Below are 24,439 nucleotides of genomic sequence, written 5' to 3'. Positions count from 1 at the left end.
GTGCAATGGAAAGTCTTGTCATTGTCAGAGTTCTTGATGACCTATATTCTGAATATTGATGATTAGGGTTACTCTTAAAAACAGACCCACACACAACAAAAAGCATGTTATTTGAGTAACTCTTAACGACTTGTAGGGTTGAGGGCTGTGGTGTGCGTTGTTCTTTAGGGCCTTCCACCAGCAGTGCCTCCTATAAACATGTGACACTTAAGTCTCTCAGTGTTAAAGAAACTGGACGTGTGTTTTCTACGTATTATTTTTGTTAGAAATAAGAAAGTAATATGCTTAGTTTCTTTTTCTTACAGTAACATTTTACAAAAGAGCTGCTAGGCAGGTATTTTATTCTCAAATTGATCTCAAACTGGATGTAAAAATTTAAATCCTTTTTTAATTTATTTTTTCATAGTAGTATAAGAACTCTGGCTGCTATTAGTTCTTACTTTTTATTTTCTGGGTAGAAGCTATTTGAAAAGTCCAGTTTCTGTCCTAGGGTAGCAAAATATAGTTCCTCGGTTTTCTTTTTCTTTTTCTTTTTCTTTTTTTTTTAATGCTTTGTAATTGTACACTACCTTTTGAATATACAAACCTCATTCTTCATTGAACAACTTGAAGGCTTTGATTTTTTTCGAAGAGTTTAAATTTCAATCTGTATATTACTTTGGCAGTTCCCTCAACTTTGAGATGCACTGATCACTGTGCTTGAAAAAGACAAGACTGAAGATTGTACTATGAGATTTATTGAATAATTTTCATAAATTATTTATCAAATGAGAGATTTTTAGATTTTTGTATTCTGCTTAGTTAAAGAAAAAGTAGTTAAAAAAAGAGAGGCTAGTAAGTTTGATGCTATTCTTGCCAAACAGACTCAGACAAAATCTTTAATGAATGGGAAAAGGATGACTAATAATTGTTCTGCATCTGAGTACATTTTCCAAAATGTTGGAAAGAAACTTCTGAATTGAAATCTTGAATGTATTGAATCTGTCAAGGTACACAGCGGTGCCTTTGTAAATGTTCATTATCTTATTTAATCAGGTGATAAGTGGTGTAATGTAGCAGAGCTTAATAATAGACTCAATTATCACTTTTTGTGAACAAGTTGGAATTGTCATGTTACTGTGTAATTGATTTGCTTTAAAATGAACAATAAATTTAATGAAATAAAACATTGTCTTGTTTTTTATCTACTTATTGTATATATCATTTATATTTCGTATAAAAAATGCCTAGTTTTTTTGGTACTTACTCTTATGAAGTAACATGATAGTTTTGCCACGTTAGCGTCAGTCTCTGATCAGTTGAGACTTGACTCTAACGATGAGGAGCTTGTTTTAAAAAAAAAAGTAAAAACCTTTTACTGATTACACCAACTAATTTTATCAGAAAACAAGTGGGGAGATCTAAAATCATTTTAGAAAGAAAACCAAAAGAACTATAATTTACAATACATTAAAGATTTCAAATTATTTAGTAGGTTAACATAACATCTTTCGATGTGCTAAGCCTCTTTTAATTGTCTAGTGTGAACAAGTTACTTAAAAAACTTTTTTTTTTTGGTTAGGTAAATCAGGCTGGGGAGATACCTGAAAACTGGCTTTTAGCAAATAGAATTTGTTAAAATTAATCACTGTTTATTTTAAAAATAATTTCATAAAGAAATTTTAATCTTGAAAGAGTAAGGCAAATTTGTTTTTTTTCCCCCCCATTTTTTTTTTTTTTTTTTTTTTTATACCAGGGCCACAGCCATCTCTGGGAGTTAGTTTTGGAACACCATTCGGCTCAGGTATTGGCACTGGCTTGCAGTCAAGTGGCTTAGGTTCTTCAAACCTTGGAGGTACACTTTAACTTTTCTAATATTGCCTTGGACTATTATACATTTGAATTGATACTAGCCTGTAAAAAATTTCTAAGAGGGTCTGCTATTTTGGTAGTTAAGGTTCCATCTGGCAAAAACAGCTCTCCAAACATAATCAGTGCTTTTTAGTATTAGAATTAGAACTTAAATCATTTCATCTTCAGTGAATAGTAAATAAAAAAAGAATAGTAAAATTAATTGGTAGGGATGTTCGTATTTTCAAAGCAATATGCTAAAATATGAACTTGCAAATTACTTAGTTTTAATAAATTTAACTTAAAAAAAAAAAAAACCAGTAGTCTTAATCACATCATTTTAGAGTCCAAACTGCTTCTGGACATCTAATCATTATCTTCTTTTTCTGTAAATGAACACTTTAGATGAGAAAATAATTTTATTATAAATTGGACAGTTCAGCTTCTGTCTTTTGCTAAGCATTTTTGGCATAGCTGCCTTTATGCGTACTTGTATACATAACAATTAATAGTTTTATAAGTTAACTCTAGTAAGGTAAGTCTTCTGCCAATCATCATGCTACATATAAATGTATTCACAGTTCTGTGGTATGGGTATTTGACAGTAGAATGTATTTTGACAAGCATATTGTCATATAATGAATATATTATTTCCACTAAAATATATCATCATAAGAGTGGAAGTTTGTGAGCAATCAAGGTTACTTAATATAGTAAACTCTATTGGAATTACTAGAATTATAGTAGACAGCATATTTCCTATAATCTATAATCCAGTTTGCCATCATATTTCTTAGCGTCATAGGCTATAATACTGTCTCAGACTCCTTATTTTAGATAGACTATTGCAGAGTAGCCTAAGAAGAATTTGAATTTTATTTTTAGATCACTTGACTTTGAGGAGAATGGAGACAAGTCTTTAAGTACTTAGCAGAATCTCTTGAACTTCATATGACGAAAAATATTTTTGTATTTAAATCATGACTAGTACTATTAAGAAAGAAAAATGATCTCCCACTCGAAATTTCTCAATTGTCAAATCGGCTGGTATGTGGCAGGAGCCTGTGTTGCTGAGTAGATTTAATGTGATTAACCGTTTTGTAATTATGCAGTTTTTCAATGGTGAAGGTTCTTAAGTGAAAAGGTTTTGGTAAAAAGCAGAGTAAAAGTTGTCTTATGGTACTTGGTGTTTAAATTCTTGTGCATGTCACGCTTACTTATGAATTTAGTTTTTTTTTTTTTTTTCCCAAAATGAAATATCCCTAAGTAGATGTGTTTATATCTGTTTGACCTAACACCATATTTCAGTGGTCACTAAAATTTCTAGTCAATCTGGGAGAGAAAATACTAATACGATCTTGTTCTTTATAGCTTGTTCTGTATAAAAATTACTGATGGGTCTTAAACTTAGTCTCAATAGATCAAAATGTTCATTTCAGAATTAATCTGATTCTTCAGAAGTCTGATGCACAAGAGTAAATAGCAGGTTTGTGTAATAGCACTGTGTTTATTAGACCTCTGATAATTTTAGGTTTTACTTGTCAGTAACCTTTAATCTCTGTTTTACGTACCATTGTATATTTCTCTATTACCCTTTCACTAGGATTTGGAGCTAGCTCTGGTTTTGGATGCAGCACCACAGGGGCCTCCACATTTGGATTTGGAACAACAAATAAACCCTCAGGAAGTCTTAGTGCAGGTTTGTGTGTTTTTGGCCTGAATTTCAGGCAAATTTAAAGATGCAAATTATGTAATTTAAAAGTATAATGATTGTTATTTCCAGTAGCCAGAAGCAATCCCTGATTCAGTTTCTACCCCCCACAATGAAGCGTGTAAGCCTAACTAATCATACAGTTTTATCTCTCTTGGAAACTAAAAGTCAGGTTTGTGAAATATCTCTAACAAGACTTATTAGTTTGAGACAATAAGTAATTATATCCTCTTTTAACTAAGTAGAGATTCTTTTGAACCCATAGACTAGTTTTATGGTTAAACAAGTCTCTTCATTATTACACAAATGGTCCCATTGTTGTGAAAGCTTTAACCCAGTGTTTATTTGTTTAGGAGAATGATTTCTCTCCCAAAGAGATGTTCTTTAGTTGCAAGTCCCTTTGGTTTTAAAAGTCCTACTCTTATAATGGATGATTAATTGGGTTCTTTGTTCATTTTTGAAATAGGTATGTAATCTTTTGACTCCTCTAGTAGAAAATCCCAAATTTCTTCTCCATTTTCTCTATATTTGTAAATAATGGCTTCACTTATAACGTTTAGGGATAAGTAGCATGTCTAAAATAATGACACAATACTTACTGTGTTTAAATTGAGGGAATTTTAAAGCAACTTCATTTAATATTAAGTGGTATTTAAAATCAACAGTTCCCAAAGAGTAAGATAATAGAATTCAGTGATATGGGGATTATAATCTAAATACGGTACTATTAATAAAGTAGGCAGTGATAGCATTTGATCTTAGTTACGCAAGGGTTCCTATAAAATCAGAACAGTGGGTACTACTCTTTGGGGTGTTCATTGTCCTGAAAATCATGGGTTGAGGCCTTCTTGGAGGACTTAGGATTACAGGAGTGGGTCCATCTTCTACATGTTGACAATATGTTTCTGGAGCGGCTGAGAAGGAAGGCACCATGGCGTATCTACTTAACAAGAAAGTATCCGGCAGCTTGAAGTTTTCTAGAGTTCAGTTATTTGTGCTAAGGTTTCTCTTGGCTTGGGTCACTAAACTTAGGTCTCTAAAGGTGCCTCTTAGTTGTTAGCTAAATTATTTTCCTATAAAATTCCATGTTACAAATTTAGTGTTCTAATATATTGGCTATTTTTATAAATATATATTCTTTTAGCTAGAAATTTACCTCTTGTCCCCATTCTTTATATTTGTTTTTGTGTTTTAACTTCTGATGTGAATATTTTCTTCCCTAAACATAAGGCTTTGGCAGCTCAAGTACATCTGGGTTTAACTTCAGCAATCCTGGCATCACGGCATCAGCTGGTTTGACATTTGGGGTGTCCAATCCTGCCTCTGCAGGTTTTGGAACAGGAGGACAACTCCTTCAGTTGAAGAAACCTCCAGCTGGAAACAAAAGAGGAAAAAGATAAACATATGGGTTGATGTGGTTGAGAGAATTCATAGCAGCATCGTTCATTCTATGAGTCTATTTTTCTAAAATTGATGCAGTAATTAAATTGCATCCCAGGAGATTTATAAAGTTTTGATATTTTTCCCTACTCTGGAATCTGAACTGTGTTCTTGTTTGCCATGGTAGACATCTTTTTTTCTTGTGAATTTGAAACCCAGTTGTGTATTTTTCGTTATTTTTTGATGGTCAGTGTGAGCAATGTTCTGATTACATCACTGATAAGTAAAGCCTATTTAACCTAGTGTCATAGCAATGTTTTTGTTGATAAGGTTTACATGATGTGAATATATGCACATTTGTTTCTTATACAGATGGTATGAACTCTTAAGTCCTATACTAGAATCAGTTTGTTCCTTGATAAAGGCCTTTTGAACTACACTGCAGGGCATCTTGTGAATATGTATGTAAATATATACAGAATAATACACACAGTTGTGTGTTCACATAAAATATATATTTACAGACCTACAACTTTTGCCTCAGACTTGTTCCCCTTTTCTAAGGGTATTCTGTTTTTCACCTTTTAAGCTTCAAAGCCTCAGTGCTTGTAGAGTGATGAGCTAGAGGTACCAGGTCATTGCAGTTATTTAATTTACTTACAGACTTAATGAAATGGTTACTGGTGTAAATATTTGACCAACTCCGCTTCGTTGCCCCCAGGCTTTTCCATAGCAGCTGCTCTGAATGAGGAGTGCTGTAAGAATCATCCAACAGATTTTAACAACTTTTATTACCCCATACACCCTCACATTTGCCTGTATGAGATGTTTTCTCATATCCGAGATGAACCTTCAAGAGCATATTTGAACTCCAGACTGATGTCTGGGGGCAAAGAGCTATTAAGCCAAATTGATTCTATGCAGGTGAAGGATGCACTATTACTTTAGTGGAAACTTTTCTAGCGATTCCAGTACAGAGTTCTTTCTTATAGGGCTATTGATATTGACACCAAATGGAGTGGTTTATCAGCCTCTTAATGTCTTAAGTAAGTGCTTAATTTGGAATAGAGAAACAATATATTTTAAGAAAAAAGTATTCTTTGTAGCAACTATAAACTACCCCATTTTAACAGTGAACAGAGCTCCAGGTAAAAACACATAAGGCATGTCAGATTGCATCTGTGCACTATTTGTCTATATTAGTATTAGTGACATCGAGTGGGTGAAAAAGAAGGCCCTTGGAAAGAGAACTGCCTTAGCTATGATTTCACACAGAAACCATTAAGTAGACCTACTTTATCTTTCAAGTACAGTTTTCAAATGGGATGTGAACATGGAATTTCATTGAAAATAGTATAATTTTTTATATAGAAGGTTTTGTACATAATGTGCATCAAGTGAATATTTTCAGAATCATTTTCACCAAGGCACCTTTTTTTCTAAAATAGGTATTACACACACACACACACACACACACACACACACACACACATATTTTTAGTATAATGTTAGTTGGGTTTGATTACTAAAGTGTTGTTAAATCTGTTTTATTTATCCGCATATAGCAGTGATTGGCTTTTTGGAATTGAAACTTTTGCGCCTTGATGCATTAAAATAAGGAAAATGCTTTGTTTTGGAACACTGAAGTTTTTATTTTTGCATTCTTCTCTAAAACTGCAATCCCCAGATCCAGATTTTGGGGAAGGGTAGGAAAACGTGGGATTTTTGTGTTTTGAATTACTGTCAGAATTAAATACCCAAATATAGCAAGCTTTTTTTTTTTTTTTAAAGGACATTGCATTGTGCTGCAAAAATCTGAATATTTATATTTCTTAATTTTGTTCTTTATATCTTATACATTTTAATATGTTGAGCCACTGGAAATTTGTAACAGATCAATTTGTGATAGGAGTTTAATGTGTTGTCATTGTCTCCAATGTCTTCACTCTGTCCTGAGCGTATCATTATGTAAACAATAAAATTTATTGTGTCAGTTGCTTTGAATCTTTATAGGTGTCAGTAGTTGTTCTAAATATGTAATTTTCTTATTATTGCTCTTTTATTCTCTGTGATTGGTTTTTAGTGTTTTGTTTTTACCAATTTATATATCTTGCTTTTTAGAAAAATTGTAGAGTGAACACAAGATAGAAGGATATTGGGTAAAATGTGAAAGTCCCCTTCAGCTTCCAGGGCCTGATCCCACTTTCTTCCCCCTGAGTATCTTTTCTTCATATTTCGGTGTGTATTCTTTCGAACCCTTTAAAAAATGGCCCTTTTCAACATATGCATATAAATATTTCCTCTCTCTAGTTTTCTCACATTTATCATTCTCTTAGGTCCTTCTTTTTGTAACAAATCGGTTAAAAGAAATCTGTGTACTTTCTGATTTGTCTTCTTTCTCCTTTAACCATAGATCATCAACATTTTTCCATGTCAGTGCATGTAATTTACTTTTTATGTACCATCCCGTGGCATGGATGTACAATGAATTGTTTAAAGTATTTTCTGTGGTTGGGCAATTAGGTTCTTTCCAGTATTTCTGTTTTACAGAAAAAGCTGTATGTGGCTCTTATGTTTAATGTTTCTTTGGGATTGATCCTTGAAGAGGAATTGCTGAAAATGCATATAAATTGTATTTTTTAATGCCAGATTGCCTCCCCAAACTGCTGTATAAATAATACACTTCTACAGCATGTATGAGTACCCATTTCCTAGTATTCTTTGCAACCCTAGATATTATCAATCCTCATAATAACTACTTGTGAGTTGAACATTTTAATATATATGTTAGCCATTTGCATGTTAATGTAATTGCATGTTGGTATCCTTTGTCCATTTTTATTTAGTAGGTTTTTTTTTGTTTTTTTTTTTTAATGCTCTCTGTAGATAATGTACGTTAATGTTTCTCTTATGAGGTAGTTTGGACTCTTGGAGTCAGCTGGGTTCAGACGCTTGCCTTGAACCTGTGTGATCTTGGGGAAGTTAATTCACTTTTCTAGAGCTTAAGCTTTATCATCTGAAAAGTGGGGATAATAAAGATGGGTAGTTGTATTAATAATAGAATCTTCTATAAAGCACTTGGATGGCATGAACCCCTGATACTTTGCAAGTTTCACTGTTCTTGCACCAGTACCCCACTGCTGTAATCAGTGTCCTTGGATGCTTTGTTTTGGTACCTGATGGGGGAGCTGCCCCATCTTGTTTTTGTTTTTGTTTTTGTGCGGGGTGGCTATTTTCAGACACTTACTCTTTAAGATAAGCTTGAGTACCCATATTTTTCTTTCAGAGATCTTACTGGGATTTTGATTGGGTTTATACAAATGAAATCCATTATGATCTGGGGAGAGTTGACACCTTAATATGTATGGCATGATAGGTGCATATATTAGGACTCTTATTCTTTCTGCAAGGTTTTACAGTGTTTATCAGATACCTGTTTAAGCTTTTACTAACTGCGTCTTGGTTTTATTTCTGAGTGTGGATTTTTATCCTGCACTTGGTACAAGGTCATTCACGTTATTACAGAAGCAGGTTAACTGTTCTTTTGTGATGATACAGTAAACCCAAGTTAATGTCTTACTAATCTCAAATATTGTGGGAATTTGAATAATGCTTTTAGAAATATTGTAATGGGATTTTCATGTGTGAAATACTTAGGTTTGAATGATTTATCACATTTGCTTTGACATCCCCTTCCTCCGTGCCTTGCCCTGGTCTCGCCACGCATAATCCTGGCTGCACTGTCCTTTTTGGAACACACGCCACGAAGTTATTTAGGGGATACAGCCCTGGGACTTGGTAACAGGGGGTCAGTGTCCTGGAAAATCTCAGCTGGAGGGCCTAATTTCAATCTTCACAAAGTCACCTTTACCTGTAGGTGTCTCCCATTTATTGAGTGTGTAACACGTCTGTTCTGGGCTCCACACTCGCAACTTAATATACTCTACCCTGTTTAATCTCAATGTTACCCTGTAAAGCAGAAAACTCCCAATTACTAGATGAAGAAACTGAGGCTTATTTTATGCAATTTACTGGAGGTCACATGTCTGTCAAGTCGTGGAGCTGCGGTTTTCTGCGGTGACAGGAATGGCACGCTGATTTTCATGCCTAAGCCCTCAAAGTCTCCCAAGGTAATGTCATTACATGATTTATATGGAAAATTCCAGGTATACAATAAACCATAGATCAAAGCAAGGTAAGTACAAGGGGCTCTGGCACTTGAGGGAGGCATCCTAGGGAGGGTGTTGGGTGAGGAGGTAGCAGGTGCGGGGCTTCTGGAGCCACCTTTCCCACTGCTTCCCTATGAAGAAGCTCGTAGAGAAGCATGAGGGGCGGTCTGCCCACCTTAGGGTAAGGGGGAGCAGATTGGACTATCTGAATCTTCGGAAGGTAAGAAGTTTAGCAAGAAAGCTTTTCCAGGAAGGCTTGCCTGACTGCTGTAACCCGAGAGCACCACATGCTCAGAACGGGTGAGACCCGATCCTTTTCTGGCCTTACAGAGAGATGAACCTTACCTGGCACAAGGAGACCGTGGAAATGGGCGAGAAGTTCGGGTGCTGAGGGACAGCAGCAGATTGAGGAAAGAGTAGGGGTTACTGGACAAGTTGGTCCTGGGCCAAATGTGTTTTTTTTTTTGCCTCTTCCTACTTTACTCAGTCTAATGCACTCTTTCTCTGCTACCTAATCTGTCAATGAAGAACAACAAAAAACCTACCAGGCTCACAAAGGTCGCAGTCCTGAAGACCGGGCTGTAAATTTAATTTGCAGAGACCTTGTTTTTGTCGTCCTCAACCCTTTGAATCCCCTGGTAGCAAGTCGGTTAAATTCAGTAAAACGTTTGTTAATATTTGCTGTGTGCAAGTCAGTGCTGGGAATTTAGAGGAATATAAATAGCAATGGGGTATTTTCTGTGCTCAGTAATGTTAGCTAACATCAGTGCTAAGCGGAGGCAAGGGCCTGCTCTTAAGAGCTTTCCATACATGAACTCATTTACTCCTTAGTCCTATGAGGTAGGTACTATCATTTCTTTTTTACAAATGAGAAATTAGGCACAAGTCACTAGTAAGTGAATGGGCCAGAATTCAAGACCAGGCTGTTTTTCTAGAGTTGAGGATTATAAGTAAGCATACTCTAATGTGAGCTTTTTATTAAGTGATAGGATAAAGATACAAAGAAAATTACTGAGTGCCCGGAGGAGAAATTAACTTGGCCCGGGGGAACTCCCAAGAAAATTGTAATAGGTGGCTTTGAGCAGTGAATGAATAGGATTTTTTTTTTTTAAATTTTTTAAAGTGTGTATTTTTGAGAGAGACAGAGCACGAACGGTGGAGGGGCAGAAAGGAAGGGAGACAGAAGCAGGCTCCAGGCTCTGAGCTGTGAGCACAGAGCCTGAGGTAGGGCTCCCACCCACTAACGGTGAGATCACGACCTGAGCCAAAGACGCTTATCCTACTGAGCCACGCCCCCTGGCTCCCCTGGGGTTTTTTTTTTGTTTTAGTTGTTTGTTTGTTTGTTTGTTTGTTTGTTTTTAACGTTTATTTATTTTCGGAGAGACAGAGCACACTTGGGGGAGGAGCAGGGAGAGAGAAAGAGACCCAGAATCTGGAGCAGGCTCCAGGCTCTGAGCTCTCAGCACAGAGCCTGAGGCAGGGCTGGAACTCACGAACAGTTGAGATCATGACCCCGACCGAACCGAAGTCGGATGCTTAACCAACTGAGCCACCCAAGTCCCAGGAGCCCCTGTTTTTAATGAAGTATTAACAATTTGAATTTGAAGAACCACAGATTTATTTAATTAAAGATAATTTTACATTTGAACAAGATAAAGGGAGAAAATAAAAAGCAACAAATACCTCACTTCCCAGAGGAAGATTCTGTTAAATTTCTCTTCTTCTGTTACTGTTTTTCTTCATAACTGCATAGCATGTATGTCCACACTCTGTTTCATAACCAGTTTCTTTTGGTGAATATTTCGACTGCTTATATTTTTTTTGCTTTTGGAAATAATTTTGGTAGGATCAGTGAAAATGGTATCCAGTTTCATTGATTTATTTTCTTTATGAGTTTCAACATTTTTGTGTAGGTAGTAACCAGCTTTTAAAAATTATTTGTAAGAGCTCTTTGGATGTAATCCCTTCCTATCTGTAGAGATGTTTGGGAAAATTAACAATTTTAAACCTTTAGTCTTGGAGCCATGTAACTTTTTAATGAAAATTATGGCACTTAAAATAATTTCTTATGTATTGCAGATGTTTTGCAGTTAATCATTACACCTATTTATGGTTTATTTTTGTGCTGAGTAGAAATCTTAAGTTTTAAAATTGCCCAAGTTTATCGGTCTTTTTTTTTAATGACTTCTGGGAAAGAGTGAGAAGTCAATGAGAGGGAAAAAAGAATTAAGACAGTTTAAGTTTTGTTTTATTTTGTTTTGTTTTGTTTGTTTTTTAAGAGAATGTGAGCTGGGGAGAGGGGAGAGAGAGAATCTTAAGTAGGGTCTCTGTTCAACATGGAGCCTGACGCGAGGCTTGATCTCATGACCCTGGGGTCATGATGTGAGCCAAAGTCAAGATTTGGACCCTCAACCAACTAAGCCATCCAGGTGCCCCTAATACGTTTAAAGTTTTACAATTTGTAGTCTTTTGTATTTGTTTACCATTAAAACTTCCTAATTGTATGAAGTTGTCTTTAGAAGATTCAGCTAGGTGGCTGGTGCCAGACTGTAATTGGAGAATGGCAGACCTTGAAAAGAGTTGCAGTGACATTAAGATAGGTGATAGGATCATTTCTCTTTTAGAGATGGGAGAAGCAGCTAATTTGCCCAAAGTCCTGCAAGTCCTAAGTGAGGATGCTAAGACTCAAAGTCTGATATCCCTGGTGTCATTCAAGTGAAGTCTTTTAGAACTTCATTTTCAAATGATGGCACGTTCAGCTCACTGTCATTTCCAAATTTAATGCATTCTGTATTGTCACATATTCAGAAGGCAGAAGAAAAGTTAAATCCCTGTGGCCAGTGCATTTTTTTTTTCTTTTTAAAAATTTTTCTCCTAGATAGACGGGAGAACTTGATTCAAGGACACCAACTCTTAGATAAACAACATGAGTGACAAGTTCTTATCTTACTTGGTGAACTGTATAGGTGCCACTATGAAAACTAAAACTATCTTTTGACTGTATCTTCTAGATTGAGCCCTTGTTTGATGTAATCATTTTATCTTATTTTTTAAATAATCTATTAAGAAGTTTCTAAAAACTACCACTTTAGATTCCTTACACAGTGTTGATCCTACGTGGTCTTATTTGTATTTTTTTCCCCCTAAAACTGTAATTGTGCGTGAAGTGTGTGTATCTGTGTGTGTCTGTGTATATACACAGATATAATTCAAATTATTTGTATATAAAGAAAATTGAAAATGTATCATTGAAAGTCATTCCTATTTTTGATGATATGTAAACATTTAAAGATATATTTTTATATATTTTGGTGTATCATTATCCCCTTCTACCTGACTTAGTTATTAGTTTAGTGAATTTCTTACTGTTGAAAATAGCAGAGGGGCGCCTGGGTGGCTCAGCTGGTTGAGCCTCCAACAGATGATGATCGCACAGTTCGTGAATTTGAGTTCTGTGCTCAGCACAGAGCCGGCTTTGGACCTTCTGTTTCCTTCCCACCCCCCCCCCCCCCCCCCCCGCTCGTTCTCATGCTCTTTCTCAAAAGTAAATAAACATTAGGGGCACCTGGGGGGCTTGTGGATTGAGCATCCAACTTCAGTTCAGGTCTGAGCCCCACATCGGGCTCTGTGGTGACGGCTCGCAGCCTGCTTCAGATTCTGTCTCCCTCTCTCTCTACCTCTCCCCTACTCGTGCTCTGCTTTCTCTCACTCTCAAAAATAAACAATAAAACATTAAAAAATAAATACTAAAAAAGAGAATATAGCAGAATTTATTATTTTCATGTTTAATTCTTATTTTTTATCAAAATCACACGACACAGTTAAAAGAGTCATGTTTCCATAAGCCTTATTAAAAAAGCAGTTTCCCTTCTCTCTGTTTGGAAGTGACCTTTTTCACCCCTTAAAGCTTTTGGCCAATTCTGTTTTCAGTCCCACTTTCACCTCTTCCTGCAGTCATCAGTAGCTTCCTTCTCAGCTTTCCCCACCATGGTGAAAGTCAGCTCTCTTGATCTGCTAGTCAGTTACTCTTCCATTCCAGCTCCTAACATTTCTTTGCTATTAACACAGGGGGTTTCTGTTTGCAGGGACATCTCCTTAGTTTGCATGGCTCATATTACTTCAGATACAGGCAAAGCTGCTTTAGTAAGAGACCTGAAAATACAGTGGCTTGAACAAGATGGTTTATTTCTCTTTCCTGTGATGGCCCAATAGCAGTCCAGGGTTGATGTGGCTGTTCAGTTCCAAAGAGAGGGCCTTACCTTAATTGTTTTGAGTACATATTGTATTGAATCTGTCTTATTCCTGATACGGATATAAACTGACCTAGATTGGATTTATCCCAGCAGTGACTTGTATTCTCTTTGGTCTGTGATGTAGTTTGCATTACCCTTTCTTCAAAATAACTGTCCTTCACTAGCTTTCACTTGAACTCTCTTTTGGATGCTGCTCTTGATTTTGACCTTCGTGTAACTTTAGGTTCAGAGGTTGCAAACTAACTAGGGAGCTGTCACTTGATCTGTTTGGTCCACAGAATGTGTGCTGATTTTTAAAAACCAGATTTTACACGAAATCCCCAATCTCTTATTTGTGAACAAACACAAGCAGACAGATCTGGCAGCAGCGATTGCCCCCCCCCCCCCCACCCGGAACTTCCCCTTTCAGAGGTGTCATTGACCCTCCAATTAACCCCCGTCCCCACTGCTCCCTGCCTTCTCTTACATTCACCTCGCTTGTTGAATTACCTGCTGCACCAGTTTCATCATTTGCTCTGTGGCCCACAGGCTTGGTCCCTTACCTTTCTCTCTATCATACGGGTCTTCTCTACACTCTCCTCCGCTAGGGCCGTGATGGGGAAACCAACGCACAGAGAGCCAGGCTCCCAGCCTTCCTCATTCACAGAGATGTGAGAGTGACGATGGCTAGTCCACTCAAATGATCACTAGGAATGAAAACCTATTCATCGTCTGGCAAGTTTCTCAGTGCTGCGGAAAGCTTCTGACCTTCGACCATCGCTTTGAAAGCAATGACTCCCCAAGTGGAGCTCTGCAGTGCCGGGAAGCTGACAGCAGGGGGCAGAGGAGATGAGTTCGCTCCTCCCAGAGGGCTAGTCAATTTCTTGCACAGTGTCTGTTTCCTGACCTGTTGTTTCATGGCTTGAAGTTCTATAATGAGACTCATTTGTTTGTGTTTTACTATTTGGTAGGTGTGTTAATAACAAATAATTCTTTCCAATCATAGTGTGCATTTTCTACAGTAGCTGAACAAGGGATTGGTCTAAAGAAAAACGGTCTTTTAAATAACTTAGCCCGAAACAATAATGCGCTGAGCATTTATTCCTTTTGGTTTCAAAAAGAACTCCTCCCATGTGATACACTTTTATTTGCAGTTGGTTTAGAATTAGTGATTCTCTATTTTTCAAGTCTATGCTCTCTGATAATAGCAAACGTATTTAGTGAACACCTATGATAAGCCAAGGAGGAGAGTGTGGTAAGTCATTATGCCTTGGTTCAGAATTAGTATTTCAATCTGCACTGCCCAAAATGGTAGCCATTTGCCATACGTGACTACCGAGCACTTGACATATGGCTAGTGTGACTGAGAAACTGAATTTAAAATCTTCATTTGAATCAATTTAAATTCGAAAATGGACGTTCATCTACATATTGGGCAACACTTGAGGGTGTTTGGAACAACCTAGATATACGATTCTACTCTTTGATTGTAAATTTTATGAAATCGACATGCAGGTCAAGTAGTTCCAAAGCAAATTTAGCATTTGAGAAGCTTTTAGGTATAAAATCCACACTGGAGTTTGAAGACTTGTCATGAAAAAAGAATAAAATATTTAATTAATATTTTTATTTTGATTTCATGTTGAGATGATAATGTATCAGGTTAAATAAAATCTTAATTTCATGTGTTTGTCTTGTTTTAATGGGGCTCCTAAATTTTAATTTAAATTAATCTAATTTACATTTTATTTTTTTTTATTTTTTAACGTTTATTTATTTTTGAGACAGAGAGAGAGAGAGAGAGAGAGAGAGAGAGAGAGAGAGAGAGCATCAACGGGGGAGGGGCAGAGAGAGAGGGAGGCACAGAATCTGAAACAGGCTCCAGGCTCTGAGCTGTCAGCACAGAGCCCGAGGCGGGTCTCGAACTCACGGACCACGAGATCGTGACCTGAGCCGAAGTCGGACGCTTAACCGACTGAGCCACCCAGGCGCCCCTGTAATTTACATTTTAAATTACATATGAGACTTGCATTATATTTGTTGGACGGTGCTGCTTTAGACAGTACTAACCACGCTCCTGGGGCCATTTCTCTCTAAAAGAGAAAGAAACCGCAAATTGTTAATTTGTTTCTCTTTAAAAAAGTCTCTGTGTCAGTTCTTACAACAGCCTCCTACCTGGCATCCCTTTCATTGTGTCTACCCCTGTGAGTCATCCGAATTCTTCGTTACCGCCTTGAAATGCAGACAGGGTTCTGTAAAGCCCATGCTCTCTGGTACTTTTTATTCCCAACGCTTTAGCATAATCTGCAAGGTCCGTCAAAGCCTGGCGTCTACTTTCCCAAGCCCTCTTCTGCTCTTCTGCTGCTCTCACACACCGAGGCCATTCCAGGCTACTAAGTTCTTTCCTGCCCTCTGCTTCCTTTGCCTGGAATAGAGGTTAGCCTCTCAGTGCCCTCTGTCCTCGTCCTCCCCATCTCCTCTGGCAAAGTGAACATACACCTCTGCACTCCAGGAGGACTTTGGACCTTATGACACAGGCTTACCACATATACTTCTGTCACTCGAGGAGGTATTCGTCTCCCACATTCGATTCTGTGATCCCAGAACAAGAGCCCTGTCTGGTTATTATTTTGGTTTGTTTTTGTATCTTCAATACTTAGCATTTGATTGGACTCCATAAATATCTACGAACTGAGTGATTACTACAGTGGGAAAGGGGTTAATTCAGGGACCCACTGTGGACCTTACTCTGCAGAGGGGTTGGAACCATGCCCTCCACCACTCGGCCAAGTTATTTAAGTGCCGCATTAGTGGAATAGAGATCATACCTATGCTACAGGTTGACTGTGAAGATGAAAATTTACGTATATGAGGTGCTTCAGCAGGTGTCCAGCAACAAATATTAGAATTGTTACCATACGGTCTAAACTATTTCTCTTTTTCTCTCAGGCAACAAATCACAGGTTTTAACAGGATTTCGAAAACCCAGTGTTACAGAAACCAATGAAATAGGAAGAAAAATCCAGTTCTGAGCAGTCACTGAATCAACAAACACCGACTTTGAAGGAACTTCTGATTATCATTTTACCAACGTCACTATTTAAGAATAGAACTGTAAGGCTTAATGAGTTTGGCCAAGGTGTTTTGAATTCAGTAAAGAAAACTTGCCCTTGATGTTTAAGGATGATCTCATGGATCATAAACCAGTTACGGAGAGGGTTTAAAAACACTACTGGGAAGTAGGCCACTAATTCAGTGTCTATAAGGAATCGAGGAAGGTTTACAGATGGGTAGGAAAAGCTGATACAAAATGGAATTGACCAAGTACAGTGAATTAAATCTTTGTTAATGTAATTATGCAACTCATTCGTTTTTAAAAAGCAGCTTTCCTGAGATATAATTTATATGTCCCATAATTCACCTATTTGAAGTATACATTCACTGGTTTTTAGTGTATTCACAAAGTGAGGCAATACTACAGTCTAACTTTATTTTTTTTTTTTAATTTTTTAATGTTTATTTTTTAAGAGAGAGCGAGAGAGAGAGAGAATAGACACAGAATCCGAAGCAGGCTCCAGGCTCTGAGCTGTCAGCACAGAGCCCAACGCGGGGCTCGAGCTCACGGACCGCGAGGTCACGACATGAGCTGAAGTGGGTGCTCAACCGACTGAGCCACCCAGGCGCCCCCCACCCCCTCACAGTCTAATCTGAGAACATTTTTCCCCCTTGAAAGGAAACTCCATACACATTAGCAATCCCTTTCACCAGCACTTCCACCACAAGTCCTAGGTAAACTTTCATCTCCTTTCTGTTTTGAACATTTCATGTAAGGGTCACTGGCAGCTTTAACATTTTAGCATAATGTTATCAAGGATCATCCATAGTGCAGGACGTATCAGTTCTTCCCTCCTTTTTATTACTGAATAATATTCTATTGCATGCATATAACATGTTTTGCTTATTCACTCATCAACGGACATTTCGGGTGTTTCTGCTTTTTGGTTATTATGCATAATGCTGCTATGAACATTTATGTACAGGTTTTCGTGTGGACACGTGTTTTCACTTCTCATGGGTGTGTACCTAGGGAAGGAATTATTGGGTCACATGGTGACTCTCTATTTAACATTTCGAGGAACTGTCGAATTTTTCCAGAGTAGCTGTACCGTTTTATAGTCTTACCAGCAATATGTGAGGGTTCCAATTTCTTCATATCTTGCTATTGTCTTTTTAAAAAATTATAGCCCTCTTAGTGGGCGTGAAGTCGTATTTCATTGTGGTTTGAATTTCCCTAATGACAGATAACGTTGGCCGTCTTTTTCTATGCTTATTGGCTATCTGTATATTACGCACTTGATTCTTATGAAGCATATACCGTTCCTGTGTTCATTCTATTAACAAATGTTTGTTGAGCAACTATTATGGGCCAGACACCTTTCTAAGTGTTGGAATAGGTAAGTGAATACATCAAACAGAAATTCCAGCCCTCGTGGCACATATATTCTAATTGGAAGACATGGGCTATATAAAAAGTAATATGTTCAATACGTAGAATTTTAGGTGGCGAGAAGTGTATGGGAGAAACAAGGTGGAAAAGAGGAACAGAGACTGCTGGGGTGAGGCTTACAGTGCTACGAGAAGTAGCTACAGGACGCCTCACCTAGAAGATGGTATTTGAGTAAAGGTAAGAGGTGATGATGCAGGGAGCCAAGCAGAGTCATGGGCAAAAGCAGGCGGTGGAAACAGTGCAAACGTCTCAAGGCAGGAGGACTCATTGGCCCAAAGAGCATCAGATGTATGGCAGGAATGAAGAGAGGGAGGAGAGTAAGAACCTGTGGGAAGATCAGAGGTAAAAATGCCATCGGATTGTGTAGGGCCTTGGAGGCCATTATGTGGGCTTTGCCTTTCAGCACATTATGTGGGCTTACTTTCACCACAGTAAGTCCGGTTAGCATCCATCACGACACATAGTTACAATTCTTTTTTCTTGTGATGAGACCTTGTAAGAGCTACTCTTAGCAACTTGCAAATGAACTGTAATCGCCATGCTGCACATATACATTCCAGGCTTGGAATATGTATATATGTGTGTGTGTGTGTGTGTGTGTGTGTGTGTGTGTGTATATATATATATATATATATATATATCACGTTTTCTTTATCCACTGATGGACACAAGTTTCTTTCATGTCTTGGCTATTGTAAATAACGCTGCAATGAACATGGGGTTGCCACATATCCTTTCAAATTAGCGTTTTGTTTCCTTTGGGCAAATACCCAGAAGTAGAATTTCTGGGGCATCTGGTAGTTCTATTTTTAATTTTTTGAGGAACCTGCATACCGCTTTCCACAGTGGCTGCATTAATTTACATTCCCACCAACAGTGCGCAATAGTTCCTTTTTCTCTACCTCCTCACCAACACTTGTTGTTTCTTGTTTTTGTTTTCTCGTCACACCATTCCAACAGGTATAAGGGCAATATCTCCTTGTGGTTTTGACTTTCATTTCCCTGATGTTGAGTGACATTGAGCACATTTTCTTGTACTTCTTGGTCATGTGTATGTCTTCACTGAAAATGTCTGTTCAGATTCTCTGCCCGTTTTCTAATTGATTTTTTGTTTGCTATAGAGTAATGAGGTTTTTGTTGCCTTTTTTTTTTTTAATGTTTGTTTTTGAGAGAGAGAGCATGCATGCCTGTTCGGGTGCTTTCACATATGTGAGCGGGGGTGCTCGCTTCGGCAGCACATATACTAAAATTGGAACGATACAGAGAAGATTAGCATGGCCCCTGTGCAAGGATGACACATATGTGAGCAGGGGAGGGATAAAGAAAGAGGGAGACAGAGGATCCCAAGCAGGTGCTGTCAACGCAGAGCAGGGCTCGAACTCATGAACCTGAATGGTGAGATCATAACTCAGCCAAAGTCAGACGCTTAACCAACTGAGCCACACAGGTGCCCCGTGGTATGAGCTTTTTAAAATATGTTTTAGATATGAATTCCTTATCAGATATATGATTTGCAAATATTTTCTCTCATTCAATAGGTTGCCTTTTCATTTTGTTGATGGTTTCCTTTGCTGTGCAGAAGCTTTTTGGTTTGAGGTAGTCTCACCTGTTTATTGTTTTGCTTTTTGTTGCCTTTGCTTTTAATGTCAAATTCAAAAAAATTCATCACCAAGAAAGACCAATGTCAAAGAGCCTACTGCCTATGTTTTCTTCTAGGTGTTTTATTGTTTCAGGTCTTACATTCAGATCTGTAATCCACTTTGATTTAATTTTTTGTGTATGATGTAAGATAGTGGTCCAGTTCCATTTTTTGTGTGTATGGTTGTCCAGTTTTCCCAACACCGTTTATTGAAGAGACTTCCCCTTCCCCATCATATATTTTTGGCTTTTTCTTTTTGTCGTAAATTAATTGACCATGTATGCCTAGGTTTATTTCTAGGCTCTCTTTTCTGTTCCGTTGGACTATGTGTCTGTTTTATGCTAATGCTATACTGTTTTGATTACTATGGCTTTGTAATACAGTTTGAAATCAGGAATTATGATGCCTCCAGCTTTGTTCTTGTTTCTCAAGGTAGCTTTGGCTATTTGGGGTCCTCTGTGGTTCCATACAAATTTTAGAATTGTTTTTTCCTATTTCTGTGAAAAATGCCATTGGGATTTTGATAGAGGTTGCACTGAATCTGTAGATTGCTTTGGGAAATACGGACGTTTGAACAATATTAATTCTTCCAATTCATGAGCATGCTATATCTTTCTATGACTTCCTTCTTGCCAAGATGTTCAGAGATGCCTATGTGTGCATGCACGTAGGTGAGGGGATATTAGTTGTCACAATAACTGGGGACCAGGGATGCTCAACATTTTGCAATATACAATATGTCAGTAGAAGCTGTGCTAGAAAACACTGGTGCAAAGACACAGGAGGTGAACCGAGACACCATTCCTGCTCTCCGACTAAGAAATGAGGGATACTTGCATCGGGCTGGGGCACTGTGGGTGATGAGGAAGCTTGATGATTCCGTGTATATTTTGAAGCTGGAGTTGACAGGACTTGTGGACCGATGGAATATGAGGGGAAGACTGAGAGAAGAATGAAAGGTGACTTAAGGATTTGGGGAAAAACGGAGTTGACGTTCCTTGGAAGGGCAAGGTTGAGGGAGCGGTGGGGGAGAAGGAGCGGCAGAATCACAGGTGCGGTCAGCTATTGTAAGTTTGAGACGCCTCCGGACATAGCAGTGGGCATCTGGTAGTAGGCAGATGAAAAGAGGCATCTGAAAAGAGATTCTTGAGGGGGTGATTTAAATTTTGGAGTTTTACTAGGCCAGGTGATTAACAAAAGAGGGAGTTAGAAAAGGGAGAAGCCGTGGGGCTTTCCAACAAAAAAAAAGTCAGAGTGATGAGCAGGAGACAGCCAAGGAGACTTAGGAAAACTGTCCAGTGAATTAGAAGGAGAAAGAAGGTAACATTGAAGTCAGAGGAAATCTCCAGTCACCTTTGGCAGCATGGGTGGGTGCAACGTCGGGGAGGAAGATCTGCCTGGAGGGGGGTCACAGGGAGGGGGGAGATTCCCAGCCTTCCCCTGATAGCACGTCCTCCCTGCTTAGTACAAATATAAACTCTGGACAGAACACACAAACACTACTTGCGGATGTTGAAAAATACGCAACCGAAGGCAGTTGTCGAACAGGGGCCAGTTTCCTTTTTCTTTTCTTTTAATTTTCGTCTTTTTTCTCAATGCTCTGCCCCCAGGGCAGGTTCTACTAGCTTCTCAGTGCATCTCAGGAGACTAAAACTCCAGTAGAAACGTCCCAGTCTTTCTGGCCAGAGGATTCAGGTAAAGGAGGCCCACGAATTGGAAAGAGAGAGTGTGTGTGTTAGCCTGGTGAGAGCGTGTGAGCAGGGGAGTGGCAGAAAGAGAGGGAGAGAGAGAGAATCCCAAGTAGGCTCCACGCTGTCAGCGCAGAGCCCAATGTGGGGCAGGATCCCATGATCCTTGAGATGGTGACCTGAGCCGAAACCAAGAGTCAGACGCTTCACCGCCTCACCCACGGAGCCACCCAGGCGCTCCCAAATTTACCTTCCTACCGTCAGTGTTTGTGAGGTTCTGTTTTTCTGCATCCACACTAGAAACGATAATGAGAGATTCCTTAATTTTTGCTGGTCTAATTGGTATTAAACGGTATCTGTGGTGGTTTCAATCTTTACTAAATGACTAATAAGGTTGAGAATATTTTCATATGTTTATGGGCCATTCATATTTTTCTTTTCAGTTAAATATGTGACATCTTTTGCCCATTTGTTTTCCTATTGGGTTGTTTACCTTTTTCTTATTAGCTCATAAATTGTTAACTGTTCATTCTCTGTTGGTTAAATAAGTAACAAATGTTTAATCACGGTTCGTGGCTTGTCTTTTTCATCTAGAGTGTCTTTTGATGAGTGGAAGCTCTTACTCTTAATGTAGTTAAAATTATTCGTTATTTTCTTTTATGATTTTATGGATCTTTGGGGGGGGGTGTTTAAAAAAAATTTCCCTACTTAGAAGTCATAACAATACTTGGTCTTTCCACCTGAAGCTGACTCATGAGTGGTGTGAGAAACAATTTCATTTTTTTTATATGGCAATTCAGCACCATTTATGGAATAATCTATTATTTTCCCAGAACCTTCCCGGCACAGGTTAAGTTTCACACACGTGTGTGCCTCTTTCTCACTATTCTGTTCCACTGGTTTATTTATCTCTCCCAGTATCAATTCTGTATTGACTTGTTATAGAAACTAAATCACAAACTTAATTGTTACAACTTTATAATATGTCTAGTAGGTTCATTCTCCTATTTTGTTCTTTCTTTTGGACTATGTTGTTTATTCTTGGCCCTTTTCTAGGAAGACGAACATCTGCTTTTCAAGTTTCATGGAAATTCCTGTTGGAAACTTGTTTTAAATTCCATTGACTCTATGGATTAATTTATGCATAATTATGTCATATAACACTGAATTTTTCCATCAATGAGCATGGTATGAGGTTCCATTTTGGGGGGCCTTTTTAATGTCTTTTAATAAAGCTTTATAACTTTTTCCCATAATAGGATTTGCACTCTCTCTATTTGTATAATGAATTTATATTCAGCAAACTTGCTAAACCCTTATTCTAATAATTTAATTGTATATGTGTTACACATTTCTACCTTGACAGTCATATCCTGTGCAAATAATCCATTTTGTTTTTTCCTTTGCAGTCCTTTGATCTTTCACCTGGTTTTATTCTCTTACCCTCCTGGCTGGGTGCACTGGATAATGTTAAATAGGAGGGGGAATAATAGTGTTCTTGTCTTTTTCCTGATCCGTATTTCACCGTTAAAGTTTTATTTTTTTTAAAGATTCTCTTTATCTAGGTAAGCAAATTCCCTTGTGTACATTAAAAAAAAAATCAATAGGTATTGAATTTCTTCCTTTTTCTGCATCCATTGAGATGAGAAAGATTTTCTCCTTTAATCTGTTAATGTACTAAATTTCATGTATTTATTTTCTATTAAACTACCTTTGCGTTCACAGGATAAACCAAACTTGGTCATAATGTGTATTACCTTTTTTTATAAAGTACCTCCGTGCATGCACATGTGTGTGTCTGTCTCTGTATCTTTCTCTCCACTCTCCCCATCCCACTATTTTATTAGTCTTTTGAAGGCATAAACTGTTGACTTTGTTGATACTTTGTGTGCCGTCTTTTTTTTCCTATTTCACTAATTTCTCTTCTTATCTCTGGGCTCTTCTCTTTTCTTTGAGCTTACTCTGTTGCTCTTTTCCTAATTTCTAAAAATGGACATTTAGCTAATTACATTTTTGGTTATTTTTCATTTCTTGTTTTTTTAACATAAACATGAGGTCTCTAAATTTTCTTCCTGTGTCAATTTTGGATTATCCCACAAGTTTTGATAATTTTTATTAATGTTCAGTCCTAAGTATTTCTTGTCCAGCGTGCATTCTTTGTCTCTACATTTCCGACCATATCCTTTAAAACTAAAATTTGAAAATTTTATTTTTATTTATTTTATTATTTATTTATTTTATTTTATTTATTATTAATGTTATTTATTCTTTAAAATTAAAATTAAATTTTTACATTTAAAAATAAAAGTTTTATTTACGTCGTTTATATCTTCTATGTTTTTGTACATTTATTTGTTTGCTTTCGGTACACTTGACCTATCGACAATGAAATGATGAGCAGTTACACAGCACTTGCTAAATACTGGGTGATGTTTCGGGCTCTTGACATTAGTTATTAGGGAATTATTTTATTTTATTTTATTATTATTATTTTTTAACGTTTATTTATTTTTGAGACAGAGAGAGAGAGGGACAGAGAATGAACGGGGGCGGGGCAGAGAGAGAGGGAGACACAGAATGGGAAGCAGGCTCCAGGCTCTGAGCCATCAGCCCAGAGCCCGACGTGGGGCTCGAACTCACAAACCGCGAGATCGTGACCTGAGCTGAAGTCAGACGCTTAACCGACTGAGCCACCCAGGCGCCCCTAGGGAATTATTTTAATCATCCTTTAAGGTGAATACTATCATTACCTTCATTTTACCTATGAGGAAGTTGAAAGTAAATAAGTAATTTGTCCAAGATCACACAGCTAATGAGTACCAGAATAAGGAATCATACCTGACACTCTGGTTGCACAATGCATGCTCTTAACTGCTATATCATACTATGTGTCAATAACTCTGGTATTCAAATCCCATATTACTGATGTATCTGTCATTTTCACACTGAAGTTCTATCAAGTTTTCATTATAAACATTAGGGCTATTATGTTAGGTGAATTGAATCTTTTATCATTAGGCAGAACCCTCTTACCTCCAGTGATATTACTATTATCTGTTTTGTCTCTTATTAACATGGTCACTCCTGCCTTCTGTCTATATCAGCATGATGTAACCTTTCCATCTTTTGCTTTCAAACCTTTGGTGTCCTTATATTTTTGGCATGTCTCTTATAAATAGCAGTTAGCTTAATCATTAATTTTCATTTTCATTTTTATTGGTATATGTGTATCTTATAGATTCAGATACTTAGTGCTTTTCAATATCTTTATTCTGTAGGAGTT

General features: G+C 37.6%; 1 protein-coding gene and 1 non-coding gene across 3 annotated transcripts in view; both read left to right on the top strand.

Annotated features, from left to right (window-relative positions):
• NUP58 (nucleoporin 58) overlaps positions 1–16,498 on the top strand; it is a 49,560-nt gene extending 33,062 nt beyond the window's left edge. Inside the window, exons 13-15 of one of the 2 annotated variants that reach the window (XM_060637508.3) lie at positions 1,736–1,834; positions 3,434–3,529; positions 16,272–16,498. In XM_060637508.3, the coding sequence (XP_060493491.1) occupies positions 1,736–1,834; positions 3,434–3,529; positions 16,272–16,354 (278 nt within the window). In that variant the 3' untranslated portion in view covers positions 16,355–16,498. Of the gene's footprint in view, positions 1–1,735; positions 1,835–3,433; positions 3,530–4,771; positions 6,932–16,271 lie in introns of those variants that run through there. The other variant, XM_060637507.3, reaches the window with a different exon arrangement.
• A 2,550-nt stretch (positions 16,499–19,048) lies between these two features.
• Positions 19,049–19,156, top strand: LOC145712493 (U6 spliceosomal RNA). The gene has a single exon (XR_014135339.1). It is a non-coding gene; the product is annotated as a U6 spliceosomal RNA (small nuclear RNA).
• Positions 19,157–24,439: the final 5,283 nt, after the last annotated feature.

The sequence above is a fragment of the Panthera onca genome, chromosome A1 (assembly GCF_046562875.1).
Source record: "Panthera onca isolate mPanOnc1 chromosome A1, mPanOnc1 haplotype 2, whole genome shotgun sequence".
NCBI classification, from domain to species: Eukaryota; Metazoa; Chordata; class Mammalia; order Carnivora; family Felidae; genus Panthera; species Panthera onca.
The sequence above is the reverse complement of the archived record's forward strand: the minus strand, read 5'-3'. Positions and strand labels throughout refer to the sequence as shown.